Source organism: Rousettus aegyptiacus, unplaced genomic scaffold, assembly GCF_014176215.1.
Source record: "Rousettus aegyptiacus isolate mRouAeg1 unplaced genomic scaffold, mRouAeg1.p scaffold_m13_p_13, whole genome shotgun sequence".
Lineage (NCBI taxonomy): Eukaryota > Metazoa > Chordata > Mammalia > Chiroptera > Pteropodidae > Rousettus > Rousettus aegyptiacus.
The window spans coordinates 49,500,182-49,522,801 of record NW_023416288.1 but is presented as its reverse complement, the minus strand read 5'-3'; the positions used below and the strand labels follow the sequence as shown (position 1 = coordinate 49,522,801).

The 22,620-nt window shown below is 59.4% G+C and overlaps 1 protein-coding gene across 5 annotated transcripts in view; it reads right to left on the bottom strand.

Moving 5' to 3' along the window:
- KCNH2 (potassium voltage-gated channel subfamily H member 2) overlaps nucleotides 1-13,451 on the bottom strand; it is a 33,388-nt gene extending 19,937 nt beyond the window's left edge. For 3 of the 5 annotated variants that reach the window (XM_036230675.1, XM_036230677.1, XM_036230678.1), the window contains exons 1-2: nucleotides 11,127-11,586; nucleotides 8,069-8,299 (exon numbers count right to left, since the gene is read on the bottom strand). In XM_036230675.1, the coding sequence (XP_036086568.1) occupies nucleotides 8,069-8,299; nucleotides 11,127-11,202 (307 nt within the window). In that variant the 5' untranslated portion in view covers nucleotides 11,203-11,586. Of the gene's footprint in view, nucleotides 1-8,068; nucleotides 8,300-11,126; nucleotides 11,594-13,360 lie in introns of those variants that run through there. The other 2 variants (XM_036230676.1, XM_016163967.2) reach the window with 2 other exon arrangements.
- Nucleotides 13,452-22,620: the final 9,169 nt, after the last annotated feature.

Here is a 22,620-nt window from a genome sequence, read left to right as displayed (position 1 = left end):
TGCCTAGGGGTGCCTCGAGAATGTCCCACCCCAATTCCAGCTCTCCCCCGGTCACCCATTCTGCGGCAGCTTCTCAATCATTAAAACGAGAGGACTCGGCCACCTCGCAGCACACCGGGACACCCCAACAAAGACACACGCGAAAGCCTACTGAAAAGTCCGAGGGGACATTCGAGCATCAAAACACACGACAATGACCCAAACCTAAACAGAGAAAATGCACACTGAGTGCAGATGAGAGGATCATCTCCTTAGAGGATCAGCAAAAACAACGGAGAGACTGTTAGAACTGATGAGACAGTTCGGCCAAGCCGCCTGCTACGCAAGGAGCCCGCGAACCTGGACGGCATTTCTCTCACCAACACAGACCTATTAGAACAGGTAGTCGAAAATAAGACCTCTCTCATAGCAGCAACGAAACGATAAAATGTCGAGGAACTGACCGAGAATGTACAAGGTCTCTATAGGGAAATAAAACAAAACGAAACTTTAAACTAATAAAGGACACAGAAATGGTCTGATAAACGGAAGGACAATCCACGCTCTTGGATGAGACAATTTTATAAAGATATCAATTCCCCCCAAATTGGTATATAAGACCAATTGGATTCCAATCAAGATTCTAGTGGGGGTTTTGTTCCCAGGAACTCGACAAACTTTCTCTGAAGTTTATAAAGGAAACTAAAAGGTCCACAAATACTTATGTTGACCTTTAAAACGAAGAGTAAAGAAAGAAGATTTGCCTTTCTAGATAATAAGACACACTAAATGCGATAGTGTGTGTGTGTGTGTGTGTGTGTGTGAGTGTGTGTTTTACTGTGGTTTTGATGCAAGAACAGACAAACGAATATTCGGAACAGAACAGAGAGCTCAAAGACGGATCCGTGGATATATATGGGAAACGAAGCAGTGACACGAGTGGCCCCAGAAATCAATGGAAAAGAACAGGCTGTTTACTGGATGCGTTGGGAAAATTGGCTCCGCACACGGAAAAAAGAACACAACTTGATCCCTACTTGACACCACACACAGAGGTAGGCTCCGAACGGATTAAAGACCCAACTGAGGAAGATAAAACAAGTTAACAGAAGAAAATATTGACCTTTGCACACACAAGATGGTGAAGAACTTCTTAAACAGCACTTCAAAGACGCAAAACTAAAAATCGGTAAATTTTATTTGTATCAAAATTAAGTATCTTCGTCGGATAAATTGAACAGATGCCTGAATAGGAGACAATATTTGCAATATCCTGATGCAACAGGAATTAATATCTAGAATATACATACTGAATATTTAACTGTATGCGTTCGTATTTCCAGAATACGCAGGCAACTCCTGCAAACCATCAAGAACAAAAGACAGGGGCTTCAATAGAAAAATGAGGAAGGATAATAGCAGGCGATTCAATGAAAGTAAACCCGAGAGGCTATCCAGCCTCCGAGATGGCCGTTCCGTCTCACAGGAAATCAAAGAAATGCAAATTCGAGCGGCAAGATATCACTTTCACCTATGAGACTGGCAAAACGCAGAAAGGTGGATAACGCCAGGCATGGCGAGATATGGGGTGGTGGGGATGGGAATTTCATGTTCTGTGCAGGTGGGTGATGACGGTTGCAGCCATGCTAGAGCACAGACCCTGTGCTCCAGCAACGCCACCCCTGGGGACGCATCCCGAAGACACCGTCACATGAGCAGAAAGGGGCCCCAGGTGAGGATTTCATGGCAGCGTTATTGATGGGGGGCCCCCTGGGAGAAAATGAGATGGGCACATCGACAGAACGGGAAGCTACAGACCAGATGTCAAGGACCAGCCTGGATGGGCTTAAAGGCATACTCCTGCGTAAGAAAAGTCAGCACCGGAATACAATGCGCACCACGTATCGTTTACATAAATTAAACCTATATGCATGCAGGGGAAATACACAGTTTGCAAAGAACTTACGCAAGCAGCACAGTCACAGGAAGTACATTTGAATGGTTGCCTAAGGGGAGGGTAATGGGACTGCGGAGTGAGACGAAAAGAAAAAGAAAAAAATTGAGCGAAAGAAAAAGAAAAACACAATAGCACAAATATCATGGTTTCCAGGATCTGGGGAAAAGGCAAGAGCTGGGGCCGGCAGAAGCCTGGGGTGGGCGGGGGGCGGAGCAGGTGGGACTCAGGGCAAGAGGGGAGCCCTGTAGGGGACAAAAATGCTGAGCCCCTGGTCGGCCCGCTTCTCGCGGCTGGCCAGGACCTGCGCTTGGCCCTGGGTGACACCTCGTCTCAGGGCCAGCAGACTGAGTCTCCACACTTGACTCTTTTTGGCATCTGTCACCTGATTTTTCGGCACCTCTCCCTGCAATACCTGGGAGGGCAGGTGTCTGATCCCACTTAGCCAATGAGAAATTGCAGCTCTGGGGACTGAGCTAAAATCCTCGTTTCCTGGGGCCCTGAGCCCATCACGTCCCCAAAGGACCCTCTGGGGCAAGACAGCCTGTGTGTCGGTAGTGGACGCCGGGCACGGTCCCGGAGCAGAGAGGAGAAACCGGGTTGGAGCTCCTACTCAGGCACCCACCAGTTGGAGAAAGCCCCCTGGCCTTTCTAGGCAAGTTTCCCAACTGTGAAGATGGAGAGGAGGCCAGCCTCTCAGAGGGCCAGGAGGACCACCTGCCTGAAAGCATGTGTCCCAGCGTGCAAACTGGACGCACACTCGCGGCTGGCACGCCCGTGAGCCTGTGGGCACAGCTGCCACCAACACCTCCCGGGCTCTGCTCCCCACCCAGGCCTCCTCGGTCCACCTGCGTCTCCGGTGCCTTCCCTGCACCCCGCAATGCCCCACCCCACACACACATACAGCAGGGCTAGAGGACTCCCAGGCCTCTCAGGGGCCGCCTCAGGCCACCTCTCCCTGGCCCACCTTGCTCTGGCCCTGACAGTCTCCCCATCCTCTAAGAGCTCTCCCAGCCCTGGCGTTCGGTTATTCTAAGGCTTTTCAGAGAGGGAGAGACTGAGGCCCAGAGAAGGAAAATGATTCGCCCAAAGTCACACGACGACCCTGTAACTGAGCCAGAAATGGCTCCTAAGTCACTGACACGCGACACAGGGCTTCCGCAACACAGCACACTGCCCACCTCATTCATTCATTCGTTCCCATTCATTCATTGAACAAGCCTATACTGAGCTCCCACTAGACACGAGACGCATAGATAGAACAGAGAACAAAACGGGCTGCCGCCTGTGCTCAGGGAGCTTGCAGGCTAATGGGCGGGTTCGGACATGGCCCCCTCATCCAGAACTGTGAGGGAGGGAGACGGTGGGCCAAGGAGAAAACACGGCCTCGCCCTCGAGGGGCCTCGTGTCCCCGAAACACAGAGAGCTTCATTCAAGGCCAACCACAGTTCACAGCACGGAGTTCTTTATGGGCCCTGAACTAAGGACAGGACAGGACTTTATGGGGACAGTGGCTCGTCCAGGACCTCCCCCATACTAATCACCTATCCCAGGTGTCCATTCACTGCCGCCCCCCACCTCTGGCCCTGTCCCCGGGGCCCTGCTCCCACGTCAGACAGGAAAGTTTCTGCTCAACTCCCCCACACTAAGGGACTAGATAGATACTTCCACCTTCTTCCCTGCACCCAGGGGAGGGGTGATGAGAGGATGTGTTTTTAAAGAAAAAGGCTCATTCTCTCCCCGGGAAAGGTCCTCTAATGGAGGCATCCCAGGCACCCTTGGGAGAGATGTTTATGTGTAAAAGGGCTTTCTTGGAACTTCTCAAGTCACGCCACCCTGGAAGCCACTTCCGGGCACGAAAGAGGCTGAGTCTCACCCCGTCTCACACGTGCACCCCCACGCTGGCCCTCCTGCTGCCCACAGCCCCCCTCCCCAGAACCAAGGCCACCATCAAACTCTGCTCCCACCCCGGCAGGCTCTGTGCAAATATTTACATAGCTCCTCTCCGGGGGCTGCAGCAGACACAACATGGAGGAGCCACCCTCGGGACACTCTCCAGACCCCAGAGCTGGCCGGGAGTGGCTGACAGCCCTCAATGCTGGCAGGCCGGCCTCGCCCCAGGGCGCGGCTGGGACAGGATGCCACCAAGCAGGCCAGGTCGCCCGCTGGGGCTCAGGGCGATCCCTCCCTGCAGCCTTGGCGGGAGAACGCTGGGCGGGGACAGCAGCCCCGTTCCTGGCCACCTGCAGGTATCCTCACCTGTCCTGTCTCCATGCACCCAAGCGTGGAGGGAACCCCAAGGCGAAGGGAGCCCCTGATGGCTTCTGCCCCTCAAGAAAAGTGCTCCCTGTGTCTATATAACCTTGTCCCCTAGGGTTGATTCCGGGCTGCTCCCACCTCAAGGACACGCCTAGGCACCAGCCTCCGTTTGACCTGCCTGCCCAGCTCAATGTATCCAGCAACCAGCCTGATAAGGGATCTGGGGCCTGAGGCTCAGCACCCGGAGAGATCAGACAGAGTGGGCGTCTGGGCCTGGGGAGGGGCGGCTATGCTAAGAAGTGGTGTGGGAGGGTCACAGCAAGGAGCCTGATTTCAGGGGACAGGGAGGAGATGGGGAAATGACCTCTGTGTGTGTAAAGAATCTGGCCTCACAAGGAGTCCCAGAGGAGTGTCACTGGTGCCAGAAGTGCCTGCACAAGCCCCTGGGAAGCTGGGGTCCCAGTCTGGGGACCGTGGCCACCTCTGGGGCTCTGGCTCCCCACAGGCACTGGGAACACGGGGCACAGGATGGCCCATGAGTCCCCACCCCTCCCCCAGCCCACGGCTCAGCTGTTGCAGCGGGGCCCTCTGACCCTGTTACCATGGCAACCAGCCTGCAGCTGGAGCCGAGAAGCCGACAGACTCTTCTCCAGAGACACCCCCATCCCCACCCACGCACAGGCTCTGGGGGACACAGGGACATGGAGACCAGGCCAGGACAGGCAGAGGTACGGGGAGCCAGACAGATTCCAGAGGGAGAAAGGCTCAGCGGGGCTGGTGGGAGGAGGAAGAGAGACAGATGTAGGGAGGACGAGATAAAGACCGAGGGGACAGAGTCGCAGGGGGGGAGCCGTGGGGAGAAGGAAAGCAGCGGAGACCAGACCACGGGCGCAGGCAGACAGGCCGCGCGTGGTGGCGGGTGGGCTGCTGAGAGGCGGAAACAAAGAGCAGAGGGGCCGCAAGGGACAGAGAGCGGGGGACCCCCACATGGCCTGGCGCAGGAGGGCAGCAAGCAAGGGGAAGCCATAAATCAAAGGGACGCGAAGCCACCCCACAGCGCTGTGGGGATGGATACAGGTGTATCCCAGCAGCCTCTGCGGCCCGGGCACGGCCCCTGGGCCCCGCAGCCATGCCTCCCCCTGCCAGCCCCACACTGCCTGGCTCTGCTCCCATGCTACCCTGGTCCTGGGTCTGACATTAAGGGGCACAGACACGGGCCAAGGAGCCCCTGGCACCTTGTGTCTCTCCCTCCAGCCCATGCCCCCCGTCCAGCCTCCCTGCCTCCCAGCAGCTCCAGCAACTAAATAACGGAGCTGTCTGGCTCCAGGCCCTGACGCTGCACAGAGCCGGGCCCGAGGCACCGACACGGCACAGCTGTCCGCAGTGGCGCCTGCCAGAAAGGCCCCGCCTCCTGCCCAGCCGCCCACCGCCCCGGGGCTGAGGCCCAGGGACCCATTCCCCTGACACCGAGAAAAGCCTGGACGGAAAGGAGAGGTGGGACTGGCGTTCCGCACCTCTGCCTCGCTGCTCTGCCCATGCACACACGTGTGCGCTCGTGTGCACACGCACACACAGCCCAGGTCGGGCCTTGGGGATCCTCCCAAGGGACTGAGCACCTCCAGGCGGGGGCGGAGGGGGCAAGGGGGACAAAGGAAATCAGCCTGCATCCTAGGCCTCCAGTGCCAGGACAGGTGGGGACCCACGTGGCCTGAGGGCCCGGGCCAGCCTGTCGGCCAACAGGAGCTACCTGATCCCATGGAAACTAGGTGAGAGCAGAGACGGCCGGCACAGAATTTTCTGGGTCATGGCCCCGTTTGGAATAGTAACTTGGAGGGGGCAAAGAGCCTGAACTTGGGCGAGGGGCCTGGGTTCCGGTCCCACTCCCTCCACTGATTGTCTGGTAACTGGACCTCTGCTTCTCAGTTTTTCCACCTGTAATTCGAGCAGGCTAGATTAAGTGATCCCCAAGGTCACCAAGATTCCATAATAGAAGGGGTCCTGTGGCCATCCTCTCCCAAAGGAGCCAGCCTGAGACAGGAGGGGGGCCAGCTCCCCACACATGACAGCGAGGACCAAAGCATGTCGAGGGGCCGCATAAGTACAGTATCACAGAAGTAGAAACAAGCTCGAGGCGGTAACTAACTTGCCCCATGTTACATAATTTCTGGCGTTAGACCTGAACCCAGGACTTAACGTAGTCACATTCTGTTCATTACACCAATGGTCTGTAACTTTCAAAATAAAATTGTACAAAACATAACATGCATCTATAGGTTCCCCTGTAACTAGTTGGTGTCACTTTTAATATATTACACAGAGTGGGTAGGGCTCTGATCAGACAGACATGGTTCCATTCCCAGCTCTGCTATTTACTAGCTGTGTGACTTTGGAAAAGTTTCTTAATTTCTCTGAACTTGTTTTCGTATCCATAAATGGAGAAAAAGTTGTATCTATCTCCCAGGGTTGTTGTGAAGATTCCACAAGATAATGTAAGTGAAACATTTAGCCCAGTGTCCAGCACGGAGAAGCCACCCACCGACGTTAGCTAGTACTAGATGGCCAGGCAGATATGAAAGCAGAGCCTCTCCGACTAAGGTTCCGGGAGACGCCAGTGAAAAAGCAGACGGGGCCTTCCGAGTTTCCATCCAGCAGCCCCTGCCTCCTTGCCAGGGTCCCCAAGTGCCGTGAGCAAATCCCCTTCCACAGGGCCCCAGTGACCGTGCCCCCTTCTGGTGCTGTCCAGTGATGTCACTGGCTGGGCACCCCAGCAAAAGCAGGGTCATCCGGGGATACAAGCCTTTACAGGGCAGCATCAGCCAACTCTGAGCATTCAGGGGAAGTTCCAGGAGGCAGGGCCAGGGGCATGGGGCTGCAGGCTCATTCTACCTACCCCCAGGGGCGGGGGCGGGGGGCACAGCATGCTGTCTACATCAGGGAAGCTCCTTGTGGGCAGGAATCTCATCTGTTTTTTTCACCTGCTCTACCTGCAAGATCCTGGCTTCAGCAAATGCTGGCTGGATCCACACTGCTGAGCGGCAAGGTTTGGGCAGCCGTGGGCAGTCCAGCAGCACCTTCTCCAGCCACCTCCCCAGCCCTCTGCGCTGCACTCCCTAAGCTGAGCCCACCCCACCAAGACAGGCGTGATGTGGGAGCGGCCGGCCCAGGGCTCTGTTTATCCGCTCTCCGGAAGCCCAGAGCAGCTGGGCTAGAGGGCGGAGGCTGAGCAGAGACACCTGGCGAAGGAAGGGACGGCGGGCGGGGCACTCCACAGATGAGACAAAGGGAACTGAGGTTGGGGAGAGGCACACGCCTCATGCCAGGTGCAGCTTCAATGCAGAAGAGAAAGGGGGCAGGAGGGCAGCAGGGAGAGAGCCAGAGTCCCGCAGCCCTCCCCACCCTCGCCCTCAGTGACATCTCCCCGGGCCAGTCACCTGGCAGAAGCTGCCAAGGGTAGCTACAGGTCTGTGGCCGGAGGTCAGCGCCCAGCCGCCAGCCTGACCTATTACCTCTGTCCACGCACACACCTGCCATCCGGGCCCCGTCAAACTCCAGTCCACCTAGCTCAACGTGCCCACATCTGCCCATGGAGGAAAGAGCCAGAGGCCCCAGGCCCACAGCCAAGCGGCCCCTTAGTCACCCCGAAAACCACTCCACCAGAATGAGCGTAGTGAAGAGAACCAGAAAGCCCCACAACCCCAACGCTCAGCCCGCGACCCCCACCTAGCGCACTACAATGGCTCCAAGCAGGTGTCACGCCCCCAAGGGGCCCGCTCAGGCTCCAGCCTTACTCCCCGCAGCCCCCACCCCACTCTCCCCACCCCCACCCCGTCCCTCTCGGCCCCGCCCCGCCGTGGCCCCGCCCCGGGCCCCGCCTACCATCTTTCCGGTAAAAGGCGATCTCCACTTTGCGCTCCTCGGCGCCCAGCAGGGCCTGCGCGATCTGCGCGGCGGCGCGGCGCTGCGTGCGCGGCCCGTGCAGGAAGTCGCAGGTGCAGGGCCGCTGCATCACCTCGGCCCGCGAGTAGCCGCACAGCTCGCAAAAGCCGTCGTTGCAGTAGATGACGGCGCAGTTCTCCACCCGAGCGTTGGCGATGATGAACTTGCGGCCTGGGGGTCGGGGATGAGCAGGCACGTTAGCAGGGACCCCTGCCTCTGGGGTTCCCAGCCCTTCCCCACAATCTCTTGTCACACTGCCGCCCGCCCGGGGACTCCCCGCCCCAGGGAGCACAGCGGGGACTGGGGTCCCCAGCAGAGGGCGAACGCAGCTGTGCCCGACACAGGTGCCTCGGCAGGCAGGCGGGGCAGCGCGCCCCCTCCCTCGGCCGGCCCTCGTGCTGGCTGCTTGGCTTCCCCCGGGCACAGTGCCAGCGGCCTGCCGCCCCCTCCGCGCCCGGGGCCGAGGCCAGCCTGGGCGGGTGTCAGCAACGCGTGTCAGCCGCGGCGGAGGGATAAACACTGGGCCTGGAGAGGGAGCCTGGGAAGGGCCAGAGATGGCGGCCAGACTTCCCTTTGGACCGGCTCCTCTGGCTTCTCTTCCTGAACCTCTGCACCCCCCTAGACTGGGGGGCGCTCCCCGGGCACACCTTACCCTAGGGATCCCTAGGGAATCACTCCCCCAAGTGTCTACGGACCTTGCAGGTCAGTACTTCTAGGGAGGGCGGTCAGTGCCTGGCGAATTGGCTCGCTAAAGAGAATGAGGAAAGTAGCACCTGAGAGCACCTGCTGTACTTTATCTCACCTAATACTGACAAGCCCGTAAGGCAGGCGTCCTTGTACTATAGGTGAAGAAACTAAGGCTCAAAGGAAGTTCAGAACCGTGCCCACAGCTTGCAGCTTGTAAAAGACAGCCAGCTTGTGAACCCAGTTCTGGCAGAAGGTGAGGGGAATAAGCCGAGGGTCATGGGCAGAAATCCAAGGTCATAGCAAGCAAGGAAAGGGACCTGCATCTCCAACCCTGGAAATGTCTGAAGTCCTGGGAGGACCTGAGACAGTGGTCCACCCGTATGAAGACAGATTTAAGAAGGGGATACCCCCCCCCCCAGGGATGTGAGGGCTACCTCAGTTTGGCCCCATTAAGAACAGATGCCCTGATGAACCCGTTCAGCTAGACTGGGCTCACCCCCCTCCAGGCCTGCCCTGAGAGCTGGGCTGGCAGGTGAGCGGCAGGCAGGCAGCAGCGCCAGCTTGTGCCAGGGAAGATGCTCCCTGCATAAGAGCTTTCTATAAACACAGAAGTTTCCGGCCACTTTGGCTTTTAATGCTGGGGCTTTCAGTAGCAATCAGAACTCTGCCCCCCCCCTTCCCAGTGGGCACAGCCCTCGGGCTGCAGCCCTGGGCAATCCCCCGGGGCAAGGCTCAGGCTGCTTAGCAAGGTCCCCTTGAGGCAGGACAAGGCCATCAGGATCTGGCCTCCTCCTGCCTTCCTCAGCCCTCCCTTACCCTGGCTTCCAGGAGGCTACTTTTTGAAGTTGCCATCTTTAGATCAGTTCCCCAGCCCCCCCCCCCAAAAAAAAAACTTCCAGGCAGCTGTCAGCCCTAAGAGTCAGGGCTCACTGACCCCTGACTCGGCCTCCATCTCCACCTGAGCCCAAGGCAGTCCAGAATACCAGCCACACACCATCTTTGAAGGAAGCAGAAAAACTACCCGGCCCCCATTCCCAGGCCTAGAGAGAAGAGCCAGTTTCTTCGAAGGCAGGCCCCACCCCCACCCCCTTCACTGAGCTCCTGGAATACGGGACAGAAGAGACCTGAAATCCCCTTTGGCTACCCTCTTCTTCCCAGATGTGGAAACTGAGGCTCGGACAGGGAAGAGAGCCACTCAAGGTCACTTGGCAATCCGTGGCGGAGGTGGAGTCAGAAGCTAGGCCCCCAGATCCCAGGCCAGGTGCCTGCAGAGCGTCCTGGAGCTCGTGGGAAGGAAAGCCCCTGCCTCGTGGCCCCCCACCATGCTGCCTCCTCCCCCTGGGGATCGTCTTGTTCCTCCACTCAGACAATGCTGCCCGTCCAACTGACACGTCCCTCCGCCCACCACGGCTAGAAGCACACATTGTCCCGTGCTCACAGGGTCATGGGCAAGGAATGTCACCCGCTCCCAGAGCCCTTGGCAGTCACACCCACCATGGCACACGCAGCCTTGGGGACAGGCACATCCACTCCGGGTGGGTACAGACGCCCATGCCCAGGACATTCACCTAGCCTGGGACATTTCTGGAAGCCTCCCCCAACGGGCCACTCTTAAGGGCACTGTAGACCCCATAAAAGGGCCCAGGACAGTAAAATCAACAATATGGGGGAACTGCATTGAGGCTGTCGGTCCCTCAAAGCTGGACCGCGGCCCAGAACACCCTCTCGCCCCAGAGCCCCCAGCGTGTACCCTGTCTAAGACACCTCCCCACTGCCCATCAAGGGTCAAACTCATGGGTGACACATACACACACCCCACACACACCCAAGAGCAGGGTAGGCACTGGCCGGACATGCCTGGTGTTTGGTCTCTCCTAACACAGTCAAGATGGGCAAATGCGTGGCCCCGCCGCGGTCCCACAGTTTGGGCCAGCCCCCTTCTCCTGTGCTCGCCCCCACACGGCCCCATCCACATCCAGGCATTGCGAGGTGGGGATACCCACAACACTCCCATCCCACATCCCTGCCCTGCACACTCAGAGCGCCACACACACTCCCCAGTCCCAGGAACCGGAGCGGAGCCGCCCCCTCCCCCCCCCCCCGCACCCCAACACCAGGCCCCTTGGCCCCAAGCCCACAGCCCCCTGCACCAAGCCTTGCCCTCACCACCCCTAGCCAGCGTCCCGAGGCCACCAGCCCCCACTGGCTCGCACTTGGCAGATGCAGAGGCCCGGGCACGCCCCCCCATCCACACTCGGGTGAACTCGCCAGCCCCCAGAGCCCCCTCCTCGCGGGCCCCTCCCCCACTCACTCTGGCCCTCAAACTTGCGGATGATGGTGTCCAGGAAGGTGTTCTGCGGCGCGACGTGGCCCCTCCGCACCGGCATCCTGAGCCCATGGACGGGCCGGGCGGGCCCCCACCCACCCCGGCCCGGCCCGGCCCAACACTAGGCTTGGAGTGGCCCGGCCCGGCCGTGGTCCCCGCACCCCGCGGCCGAGCAGAGCACGGGCGGGGCCGGGACTGGGCTGCGGGCGCGGGGTCCCAGCTCAGCTCCCTGCTCCAGACCGCGGGCCCGGCCTGGAGCCGCCTGAGCTCGGGCCGCCGGCACACCTGTCTGCCGGCCCCCGCCGAGCCGCGGGCCCCAGTCCTCCGCGTCCCCGCGCTGCGCTCCGCCCGCCCGTGCGCGGGGCTCCCGGCTCCCACCCGCCGCGCCGACAGCCGCTCCAGCGCCCGCGGCTCGGGCTGCGCCTGCGGCTCGGCCCGGCCTCGGAAGGGTTAACGCGGCGCGCGCCCCTCCGCTCCGGCCCCCGCCTCCCGGCCCCCTCCCGGCCGCCGCGCGCCCGCAGCACCGCCCTCTCCCCCGCCCCGCGCCCGGCGCGCCCGCCCTTCCCATTGGCTGACCGCGCCGCCGAGGCCTCCCCCCACCCAGCCCCTCGCTCTGCCTTGGAGCCCCCAGGCCTCGCGCATCCCGAAGAGAGGGAAGGGTCCCTTAGGTAGGGGAACCATGAGAACAGGTCTGACAGCTAGCCTTGAGAGGGCCTGGGAGACGACCGGGGATTCGCCCCCACCCGGGACTGGAAGGCCTGGGGAACCTGACTTGAAGGGAGAGGGCGGGTCCCTCATGCCCCGGTCCCCCATCTCGCCAAGCACCGGCTTGGTACACACGGCATGCGCGCAATGCCTATTGTAGGTGACAGCGGCGAGGCCTGGGCCCTGGGAGGACAAGCCCAGGGTCAGGGGAGCCCCGGGTGCTGTGAAGGGCTAGACAATCTGGAGGCCTCAGGCTAGCTGAGATTTGAGATAAGGATGAGTGAGACTTAAAAGGAGCACGCACCCAGAGCAGAGGCGACCCCCACCCTCCAACACACACACACACACACACACACACACACATCCCTCTCTGGGGTTACTGGTGGCCCTCCTTCATAGGGAGGGTCACTCTGACAAGAGGTGTGGTCTCCTAGCTGCAGGATCAAAGAAAAGCCCCTGAGCGCGAGGTTCCATCCTGGGGATCCCCTTGTGCAAGCGGCCCCCCCTCCGTCCGTCCGCAGCGTGGGGCCAGCCTTGCAGGCCCAATCGGCCGGCCGGGCGGACTCGGGGCCCTGCGGCGCTGCGGCGGCCCAGCCCCTAGGAAAACCCTGGCCTAACCGCCGGCCCCTCCCCCCCAGCCAGCTGGCTCACTGCAGCTGCAGCTCCCTTATTTAGGCAAGGAGGCCTGAGGATGCTCAAGGGCAGGCCGGGTGTCTGCCGGCCGCCTGCCCACCGCCTGCCTGGGTCTGAGTGAGGGTCTCCAGGGCACGGCGTCCCGGGCCTGAGCAGCCAGGGAGGGCCTCGCCTCTGGAAGGCCAGGGCTGGGGAGCGAGTGTTGACAGCTGAGTGGGCAGGCGGGGAGGAGTTGGCAGGGTCCCCTCCCCTGCAGCCGGGATCAGAGACCCAGCTAGATGGATGGGGCCATGTGGGGGCCCCTGAGGGCTTGCAGCTGCCTCTGTCCTTGGAGCAAGGGGGTGGGTCTTGTCACCAGGGAAAACTGTCATGGGATGTGGGGGGAGGGGAGGAACAAAGGGCGGAGAAGGAAGCAGAGTCTGGAGGAGAAAGCCCCAGAGGAAGAGGTCTGGGAGAGACCACCCAGCCCAGATTCTCACCTTCCACCCAGGAGCAAAAAGATGCAAAGACTGGGGCTAGTTGGGCCCACTGGCCGGCAGATCCCCCTTTTTTATTTGCTGGTGGGTGGGCAGTGACTCAGGGAGGCAGCCAGTGGGAGAGAAGGAGGTGGCTCTACCAGCTGATGCTAAAAAAGACCCGAGGCTCTTGCCTGCACAGTCATCCCTCCGGCCCTCTCCACCTCCAGCAGCGTCCTCGCTCACATCCTCGCTCACATCCTCACTCTCACTCCGAGATGCCCTGGGCCTTCGGCGGCACAGACGCCCCTTCCTTTACAACCTGGCATCGCGCACATCGACCCCATCTGGGTGCTGGGTGCAACCCAGTCTATGACTGGCCCGGCCCGTCCCCCACCTGCAACCACCCCCTGGAGGCTGGGTTACCTGCCCTAAGTCCAGGTGATTCCCGTTTGAGTGGCATGTCTTCCCCCCTCCAAGTCTGGGGATTTTGAGAGAGAGAAAGAGCCCGCCCTGAGAACGGACGTGGGGAGAGAGCACACAAAAGGGACCTCTACAGGTAGCACCCCCTTCTCTCCAGACCAAGGGCGAGGGAAAGCCAGGGGTGAGAGGGGCTATTCGTCCGGCCCGGCCAGCTGTCCACGCTGTGGTCCCCATGTTCCCAGGACAGGCCTCTGCTCTCATCTCATGAGAAACGAAGGAATCAGAGGGGGCCTGGAGAGCCACTGGAACCTGCCGGAAGAGAGGAGACAAGGCTCAGCGTAGCCCTCCTCCTGGGCGTGAAGAGAGAGCTACTCCCTCAGGCTGAGGAGAAGCAGACAGGCCTCTCTCTCTCTCTCTCTCTCTCTCTCTCACACACACACACACACACACACACACACACACACACACACTTCTTGAAGGCTGAGGGGAGAGCCTGAAGGCAGTCCCACTGAGCCACCCCCACATCCAAAAACTGGGACAAAGAAGAGAGGCTGTCAGATGAGGACACCCTCTCTCCAAAGGCACCTCTCCTGGGCCCACAGGTGCCAGGCACCCAGAGGTAAATGGCAACAGATGAGCTGATGGGGAAGCCTCCCAGCCCCTCACCTTCCCACCTCCACTGCCCCAGATCTGGGAGAAAGAGCCAAGTGCCCAATCTTAATCCCAGAGCCACTGGAACCTGCCACACCCCAACCTCTGCTCACGGAGCGTTCGCAGAGACCACTCCTGGCAAGAGCTCCCACCAGCCTGCTTGGGCTGAGGGACCCCAGGGGCTGTGTGACAGGGAGACACATAGGCTCCTCTCAGCTCCCAGAGACAATTTAGAGAGAAAAATCTTTGGAAAACATCCTGCCCACCCCACCCTCTGCTCCTGCTCAGTGTGAGGGGGCCAGGCCGGGCATCCTGGAGGGGAAAAGCAATTGAAGCCCGCTCCTGCTGGCAGGCCCCCAAGGGGTGGGCCAGGCGAGACTCAGCCAAAGTCGAGCCCAAGAGAGCGAGTGACAATCACAGGGGAAGCAGTTCCAGTCAGATGGGCTCAGAAAGACAGCTCCTCAGGATCCCCGGGGGCAGGAAGAACACAGAGCAGCCCGCGGTGTGCAGGGGACGATGGGACCCTTGGCGGGACCTTGCTTTTCTGTGCAGCTGGGATCCGAAGATGGAGATGTTTGCAGACGCGGCCTGGGGTTGGAGGAGAGGAAGATCAAAGGAGCAGCATGTTTCCTCTCCAGAAGCGGGTGGGGTGCGCAGGGCTTGCCGAAAGCAGGAAGGGAAGAGAGGACGAGGAGGAGGGAGGGAGGGAGGGACCCACCTCAAACCCTCAACCGGGAGCCAAGGCCACCTCCACTCACTGCCGCCTGCAGCTCCACACGCCGTGAACCTGTCAACCCCCCTCCCAACCTAGGGCCATAACCAAAGTCTCCTCCGACCAGCCCGATCCCCACTGTTAGTGGGACTTTTTCCCCGCCATGCTGACAACGCAGGAAGCCAGTGAGGCGTGCCGACGACTAGGAGTCGTGGTTCTGCCTCTAGCCACGTCAACAAATGTTTTCTGGGGGCCTCCTGTGGACTGGGCCCTGTGTCAGATACTGGGGGGCAGGGGGGAGAAGGGACAAGAGGACGAGCCAGGGTCCCGGCTCGGGGGGCTCAGTCTACCGAGGCCGATCAAAGCAGCGGGCAGACGGAACGGTGGGTCTGCGCTGGGCGCTGTGGGGTGACAAGGTGGTGTCGGCTACTTTCAGCAGGAGGGGTCTGGGAAGGCCTTCCAAGGGGAGGTTTCAGGGCGGGCCCCTGGAGGTCGAGGTGGGGCAGAACAGAAGCCCTGCCGGTGGAAGGGACGGCGTGAGCAGAGGCACGGAGACTGGAGAGCGGAGACCGGGTCGGAGAACAACACGGCGTCGCTGGAGGGCCGGCAAGTGTGGCGTCTGTTCTGTGTGCACAAGAACCGCGGTGGCCGCCGACATGCATCGGCCGCCGGCCCAGACATCACGCCCGTCTCCGCGCGGATCCCAGCACGCAGCGCGCGTCTAACGGAGCTCCAGCGAATTCACGAAACGCGCGCGTGGTGGTTTGGAGAAATGGAGGCCGGTACGAGGTGTCGCGGCAGCTGTCGCCGTGTGACAGCCACCCCAAACCCTGACCACTTGAATCGATGGCGGCATTTATTTTACTCGGGGGTCTGCCATCCGGGTGTGTTCAGGCGGAACCACGCGAGTCTGCCCCACTCATCTGGGAACCGAAAGGCTCATTCACTCACGTTTGGTGGTTGATGTCGGCTGTCAGCCGGTGCCTCGGCTAGGACGGGGGCCAGACTGCCTGCGTGAAGCCTTCCCTCGCGGCTGCCTGGCTTCCTCACAGCATGGCGGCCGGGTTCCAAGGGCAAGTGTCCCAAGAGCGGTCCAGGCAACAGCTGTACCACCTTTAATTATTCACCATCAAACGTCACACAAAATAACTTCTGCCATAAGCACGTCCACTCAGGTTCAAAGAGAGGTCCCACCTCTCAGTGGAGGAATGTCACTCATGTAGTGTAAGAAAAGCATGCGTGACTCGATCTACCTGCACGGCCACCTTAGAAAGCTATCGACTGCCACATGGAGTTATGCATTAGTCCAGGAGAGAGATGGCAAAGGCTCGAACCAGGTCAGAGGTGGTAGATAGGGGCCCACTTGTTTGTAACGTTAGGACAATCGCTAAATCTCACTTTCCTCACCAGTAAAATGAGGAGACCAAACAAGCTGCTCACTGAGATCCCTTCTGCCCCAGGAGCGAGCGAGCCTTTAATTCTCCCCAACCATCCGTGTTCCCTTGATATCCACCTCTACCTCCACTCCCTGCCTCTGCTCTCTGCTCCTAGGTGCCCTTGGGGCTGATGGTGACTCCACGCATAGCACCCTGGTCCATCCTACATACTTATTTCTGACTAAAATAAGCTGAGTGGGAGACGCATAAGGGCAAGTGAGAAGACCCCCCAGACCCATCAGTCCCCCACTTCCGCTTGCTGTGTGCTCGTCACTGGAGGGTCTCCTGAAAGCAGACGTGTGGTATGGACTCCGGCTCCAAGGAGTTCAAAATCTAACTGAAGATAGAGAACTCACGGGAACGAGGTGCCGCGAAAACAATCTGGCGTGGCCCTGTGCTGCGGACAGCGTGTGCAGGGAGGGGAGCCCGGAGGGCTTTGGGGAAGGCTGGGCCCTCCTGGACCACGAGGGTTTTCTCAGGCACAGAGGAAGGAGGTGAATGTCTTCATGAAGCACGACCCCTCTGGGGGCCAGGTATGGAGTCCTCCCCGCCCCATCTACTGAACCCCAAGGGAGAAAGGGAAGGGACCAGTCTAAGTTTCCTCTGCCTGAGAGCTACACAGCCATCTGTCCCTTAGCGTTAAGGATGGAGCTCAGCCTCCTCAGACACAAGACAGACCTTAAGCGAGGCTCCAGAACTCAGCGACGAGAAACTCCGGTACTACTACATAGGAGGCACCGATGGGGACTGGGAACTTGGTTATCAGGGAGACTAGGACACTTTATTTTAGGGTGTCTTTGAGGAACGGAAGAATACCGAGGAGCAAACTACTCTGTGGTGCCAGCCTGGCAGAAGACCCGGAGCTCTTCTGGCTGCCCGGGTTTTGCGCGACTGGAGCTCTGTCCCTGTCCGAGGTGCTGAAAGCAGGCTCGGCAGGAAACTAGGAAGGGCCGCCCAGGTGACCAGGCCTGGGGCCCGTCCTGGGGACGCAGTGACGTAGACAGTTACCCCAAGCTGTGGAAATTCATTTGGAACTGGAGAGTAGCTCCAGGAAGCATCAGATGGTGACGCGAGAGCTGGCTCGCCAAGCAGTGCTCAGAAGCCTCAGGTCTCAGCTCCGTGAGTCCGGAACGTGCCTTCCCCTCTCACCCGCACTCAGGCCATCAACGAAAAGATATGGCTCCTCCCCTGGACTTTACACTTGCGACTTTTGGGCTTTCCTTTGGGGGTTTCTGTTGCTGTATGAAATATTAGAGACTGAGGGGAACACTTTTGTTTTTAGATGAGAGAAAAGTGTCAGAGTGCTGTAGACACAGAGAGCTCTGGACAGAGGCGGCTACATCAGAACTATGCCCTGCTCGTCCTGCTTAGCTCATCAGGCAGAACTCAGAACCAGCCCCCGCCTGGGTGGGGAGATGAGCTCGTGGATGCTAACCCAACACTGGTTCCACATCCTGCAGGGTAGCTGTCCCACCCCTTGATCCCCAGCCAACATGAAGGACCAGAGAAAAGAACTCAGGTCCACTGGGTCCACTTCATCATCTCTTCAATCTACTCACAAACAATTGTCCATCACTTTCCGTGTGCCCCAAGCTGTATGGAACCCCTAGGGAAATTAGAAGGCAGAAAACTCAGCCCCTGGGCCTTAAGAAGTTTGCAATTAGTTGGAAAGAAAAGATGCTCATGCACGAATAGGCAATATTACAGGAGTTAATAACAAATAATGTCAGCCAACGAGACACGTGCCTAGATTCCAAGTACCAAGAAGTGGTACAGAGCATGAATGCTTTGACTCCAGAGTAGGGAGAGATCATTTTAAGCCTGGAAAGGGCAAAGTATTTACAAAGGAGCAGAGTTAAGGGAGAATTAGGCTTAGCTGGTGACCAAGATCGGGGCCGTCCTCAGACGGAGGTTAGGACACCTCATTTCCATCCCTCTGGAGAAGAGCAACCCAGCGTGGAGACTTTCTGTATGAAGATAAAGCTGACGAGGGTATAAAGGTGCAGGGCCCAGAATGTGTCCAGAAAGAGAAGAATCTGTCTTTCTCCCCTGAAAAAGAAAGGTTCAGAGCACTCCCCCTTCTGGATCTACAAGGCAGAACACCATCTAAATCCGGATCCTCTACGAACTGAGGTTGGCGGGTCCTTCTGCAGCCTGGACTGGGGTTAGAAAGGCAGACAACAGAACAGAGACCCCAGGAAAGGCTCAGATTGCCATCAACCGCAAATGTATCAGGAACATCTCGCCTGCTGGTCATGGGGAGTCAAGGGGCTTATAATCCAGTTGGGAGAGCAGAAAAAGACAACGCAATGACTGGAGAAGGTACATAAGGGTTTAGGATCAAGGTCTCCATACCTCACAAATCAGTATGGGACTCTAAAAGCTTCTCCCCCCATCCTGGTTTGGGGCCAGGGCCGGGCGGGAAGGGGTCCTGCCCAGCCAATCCCCAGGAGTCATTGCTATGGAATTTCCATGCTGGGCACTTGATGCTCAAAGCCCTGGTTCCCAAGAGACTCAGCACCACAGCAACCACACCAGGAAACTGGGCCAGGCTGAGGGGTTGAAAGAGAGAAGATGAGGAGAGGAGGAGGAGAGGAGGCAGAGGAGGAAGGAGGGGGACAGGGCCTGTCAGACTGACCCCTGATGAGCGTGGCTTTCTACATAGGGCCTCCATGGCCTGAGATAGGGGTCCGTGAGTCATCATTTGGGACACCTCAGCCTGACCCTGAAATTTCCTTGTTTTCACTCTGTATCCCAGGAACAAAGGACTATTTCAGGTCCCCGCAGAATGTGAAAACACTCATATTCGCACCACTGTTCTTAGTCCAAATGAGCTTTGGAGGGGCGGAATCAGATGGGGAATCAAATGAAGGAGCGAGCCCCGGGGCACGCCACTCAAGGGCACATGCACACGCGTGTTTACAAACATGCATACACACTCACGCTCACACGTACGCACATACGAACTCAAACACACACAGGTATATGCACATACTCTCCCATTCTCTCTCTCTCTCTCTCTCTCTCTCTCTCTCTCTCTCACCCCACATGCACAGAATCCACTTAGAGCGATGGTTCAGAAGAAAAAGTCTAAACCTCAGGAGAATCAAGGCTTGGAGACCCCAGGTCTCTCTCAGGAAGTTTGCGCAAACTCCCCACAAGCTCCCACAGGTCGACAGCCACTCGCCATCTCAAGGTGAGGATTTAGGGTTCTCAAAGGCCTCTCGGCCCCTAGACCTTCCTACCAGGCTGAGGGCCAGAAGGGAAAAGAGTCTCCAGAACATGGGGCCATCTGCCCTTGGGAGCCCACCTGGGGGACTGCGGCCCCTGAATTCCTTCCCACGCCTCCCCAGCAGCTGCCCAAAGTGCCTCCTCTCCTCTCGAAGGAGCCTCCGCGCCTGGTGCTCCAGCCCAGGCTGCTCTGCAAACCGTTGTCTGCTCTGAGCCTTCACTTCGCCATGCCCCAGGTGACCGGTGCAGAAGTGGGAAGACACCCCCGCTCCTCTGGGGTGCATTGGTCACAGAGTCATCATGAGGAACTTCAGCTTATGCAAAGGCCACTTCAGGCTCCCAGAGAGCTAGTGTGGGCCCACCGCCCCCGCCAGGCTCAGAGGCACAGGTCACTCACTGGCCCTCACTCGTCCTGGGTCTCATTGTCTCTGAGTGTCTGAGCCCAGGCCTTTGCTGGCTCTCTGCTGCCCCCATGTGGCTTCCTCAAGAAGGACCAGGGCTGCCTGACGCCCGCCAGTGCCAGCCAGGAGCCCCTTTCAGACAGGCAGGGCCTTCCACTGCCTGAGTCCTAAACACCCCAGACCTTGCCCAAGGCACCTCCGCCTTGCAAGTGGAAGCTGAGCAAACCTCTCTGCTCCCAGCCTCTCAATGCAGCATGAGTTATGTCCTGAGGACTGGGCCTCCCTGAGCGGGAGAGGGCTCTCCCTCCCCTCTTCCCAGTTCCCCCCTCCCTTCCCTTCTTTCCCCTCAGCTCCCCACCCAGGCCTTGCCAGCAGGCAGGAAGGAAGCTGTTCATAGTGGGGAGGGTGGGGCACTTCCAGCTCACACTGAACAACCCCGGGTTGGGCTATAAAGAGTCAGGGCCTTCCGCTCCTGTCACCCGCCACCCCCGCAGCCCCACAGTCTTACACACACTCCTTGGGCCAAGGCCTCTCCTACCCCAAGGTCACGGCATCCCATCTCCAGCCCTGACAGCTCTCTGCTCTGAGAGGGGAGGAAGGAGCAAGGTTTGCCTCCCTCTGAGAGAGCAGGACAAGCCAGGAGTCTGGCTGCTCACCTACGAGACGGTGTATCACCCTCCTCGACCAGGGCCTAGGGGGTTGGGGTCTGATCCAGCCTCCCCAGTGGCAGAAAACACAGTCACTGTCAGGGACCAAGAGGTCAGGCTCCCAAACAGATTCTCTCCAAAGCTTGAAATCCAGCTCGAAATCCCACCCTTTAAAACTAAAGTTCTTTCCTATCAGTGAGACTTCAACTTTTCAAGGTCTTGAAATTTTTGTTTTTTCAGCAATTACTCTTTAAAATGCAATCGCTAATAAGACCAGTCAGCCACTGAGATGCACGAGCCTTGACACCCTGGCTAGATGGCTGACAAAGGGCAAGATGGAGAGAGGAGAACAGGGCAGGGCCCCAGGAGAGGAGGGAAACCCCATCCCAGAGATGGGAGAATGAAGAAGTGTCCGAGTCCCCTGGGGGAGGCTGGGACACGCAGTGCCGCGTGGACACAGCCCTGCCGGCCATGGCTCCCTCTGCCCAGACCCAGGCCAGTTCAGGCCTGCCCACGCGTTTGCAACAGAGCAAGCCGACGACCTCGAAACAGCTACTTGGCGCGGGGCACTCGGGCCAGGCTGGGGAGCATGCAGAAGGGGTGCTGAGCAAGGCCTCCCAGAGGAAACATACCAGGGCCGCGCGGGTCGGGTCACCCGGGAAGTGGCTGAGAAGGAGTTGGAAGCAGAAGACACTGACTGGGGTAATGCCTGCGAGAGATGCTGGGGAGGCAGGGGGAGCCTCGGGAATGGGGTGCAGTCTCGACATCCACGGAAAGAGAGAGAGGAGGAGGAGGACCAGGTGGCGAGAGCCTCAGACCACTTCTGAGAAGCTCTCCGCCAAGCCAGTGGGAGCGCTGCAGAAAGACTGCCCCCTGAGGAGTCCCAGCGGGGCCATGGCGAGCCCTCCTGCCCCCCTGGGGCTCAGCGACTGTCTGAAGCTTCGGGGACGCCTGAGGCCTGGCGGTGCATGCTGGGTAGGTTCTGAAGGCATTGCAGCTGGGAGCCGCCGGCCACCTGCACCTCCTCCAGCACGTTCTCTCTTGAAGGCAGATCTGAGCAGGACACATCCAGAGCCAACAAGGCTGGGCCGCGAGGAAGGGGAAGGAAGGCTTCCTTTAGTCGGAGGGCAAAGGAGGAGCCGGCGCGAACAGCATAGGCAAGGGCCCAGGGGGCAGGAAACACGAGGGCTGTTTGGGAATCTGTCTGAAACAGAGGCGGTGAGCGCCACGCTTGGGAAACTGAGGGTCAGGGCAGTGTGTTGGGGTGGCTTTGGGTTGACGACTTCGGGGAAAGCCAACGCGTGAGGCAAGCCCTGCTTCTGAGATGACTGCGGCAGCGGTCCGGAGCCCAGCCCGTCTCGAGAGGAGGCCCCGAGGTCAGGAGAGCACGGGAGGGGCCGCGGTCCGCGATGCAGGCCCGGGGTCGCGAGGACCTCAGCGTCTGACGCCTGAGCCCGGCTCACCTGGTCCCTGGGGAGGCCGGCCACAGGTCCGTTACCCGGAAGCGGGGAACAGGAGCCCTTCTCAGTCCCGCACTTAGGCGGCGGCTGAACAGGAGCCAGGGACGGGCTCAGCTGTCTCAGCCATCAGATGTCTGAGTGATGGGGTCAGCATGCCATCGCCTGCCCCGGGGGAAAGGGGGCTGGGCGGGGCGAGGCCGGGGGCCCGAGCACGGCCCTGCGTGTGCCCCTCACTTTCCCTTCCGCTGACAGACAGACCAGCAGCACGGTTCTCCAGGCCTCCAGGAGCTCGGGCTCGTCCGCCTTCACAAGGACCCCTCGCCCTCCTCCCTGGCAGACCCTCCTAACTCCACGGTGTGACCCCAGAGTTCCCAGCACAGCCCATTCCTTCCGCCGATCTGCTGGCCCGACCCCCACCCAGGCCCACCCAACCCTACCCTCCACTGTTTTCCGAAGGAGTCCAGCCAACACAAATCTGCATGTTTGTTTGTCTGCCTGTCTGCCTCTCCCAGTCTCTGCCTGCCCCAGAATCTCCGCTTCCGTTTCTTTCTTGCAGTTTCCCTTGGTCTCTGTGGTCTCAAATCCACGAGGCTTGGACCCCTGTAGACCCAGATGCCCCAGCTCATGGCCTTTCTCCAGCCCCTGAAATGACATAGAACTACAAACCCCAGCATGCAGTACTCTCTAAGGTGTCCAAAGAGTGCTGCTGTGCACCACCTGCATTC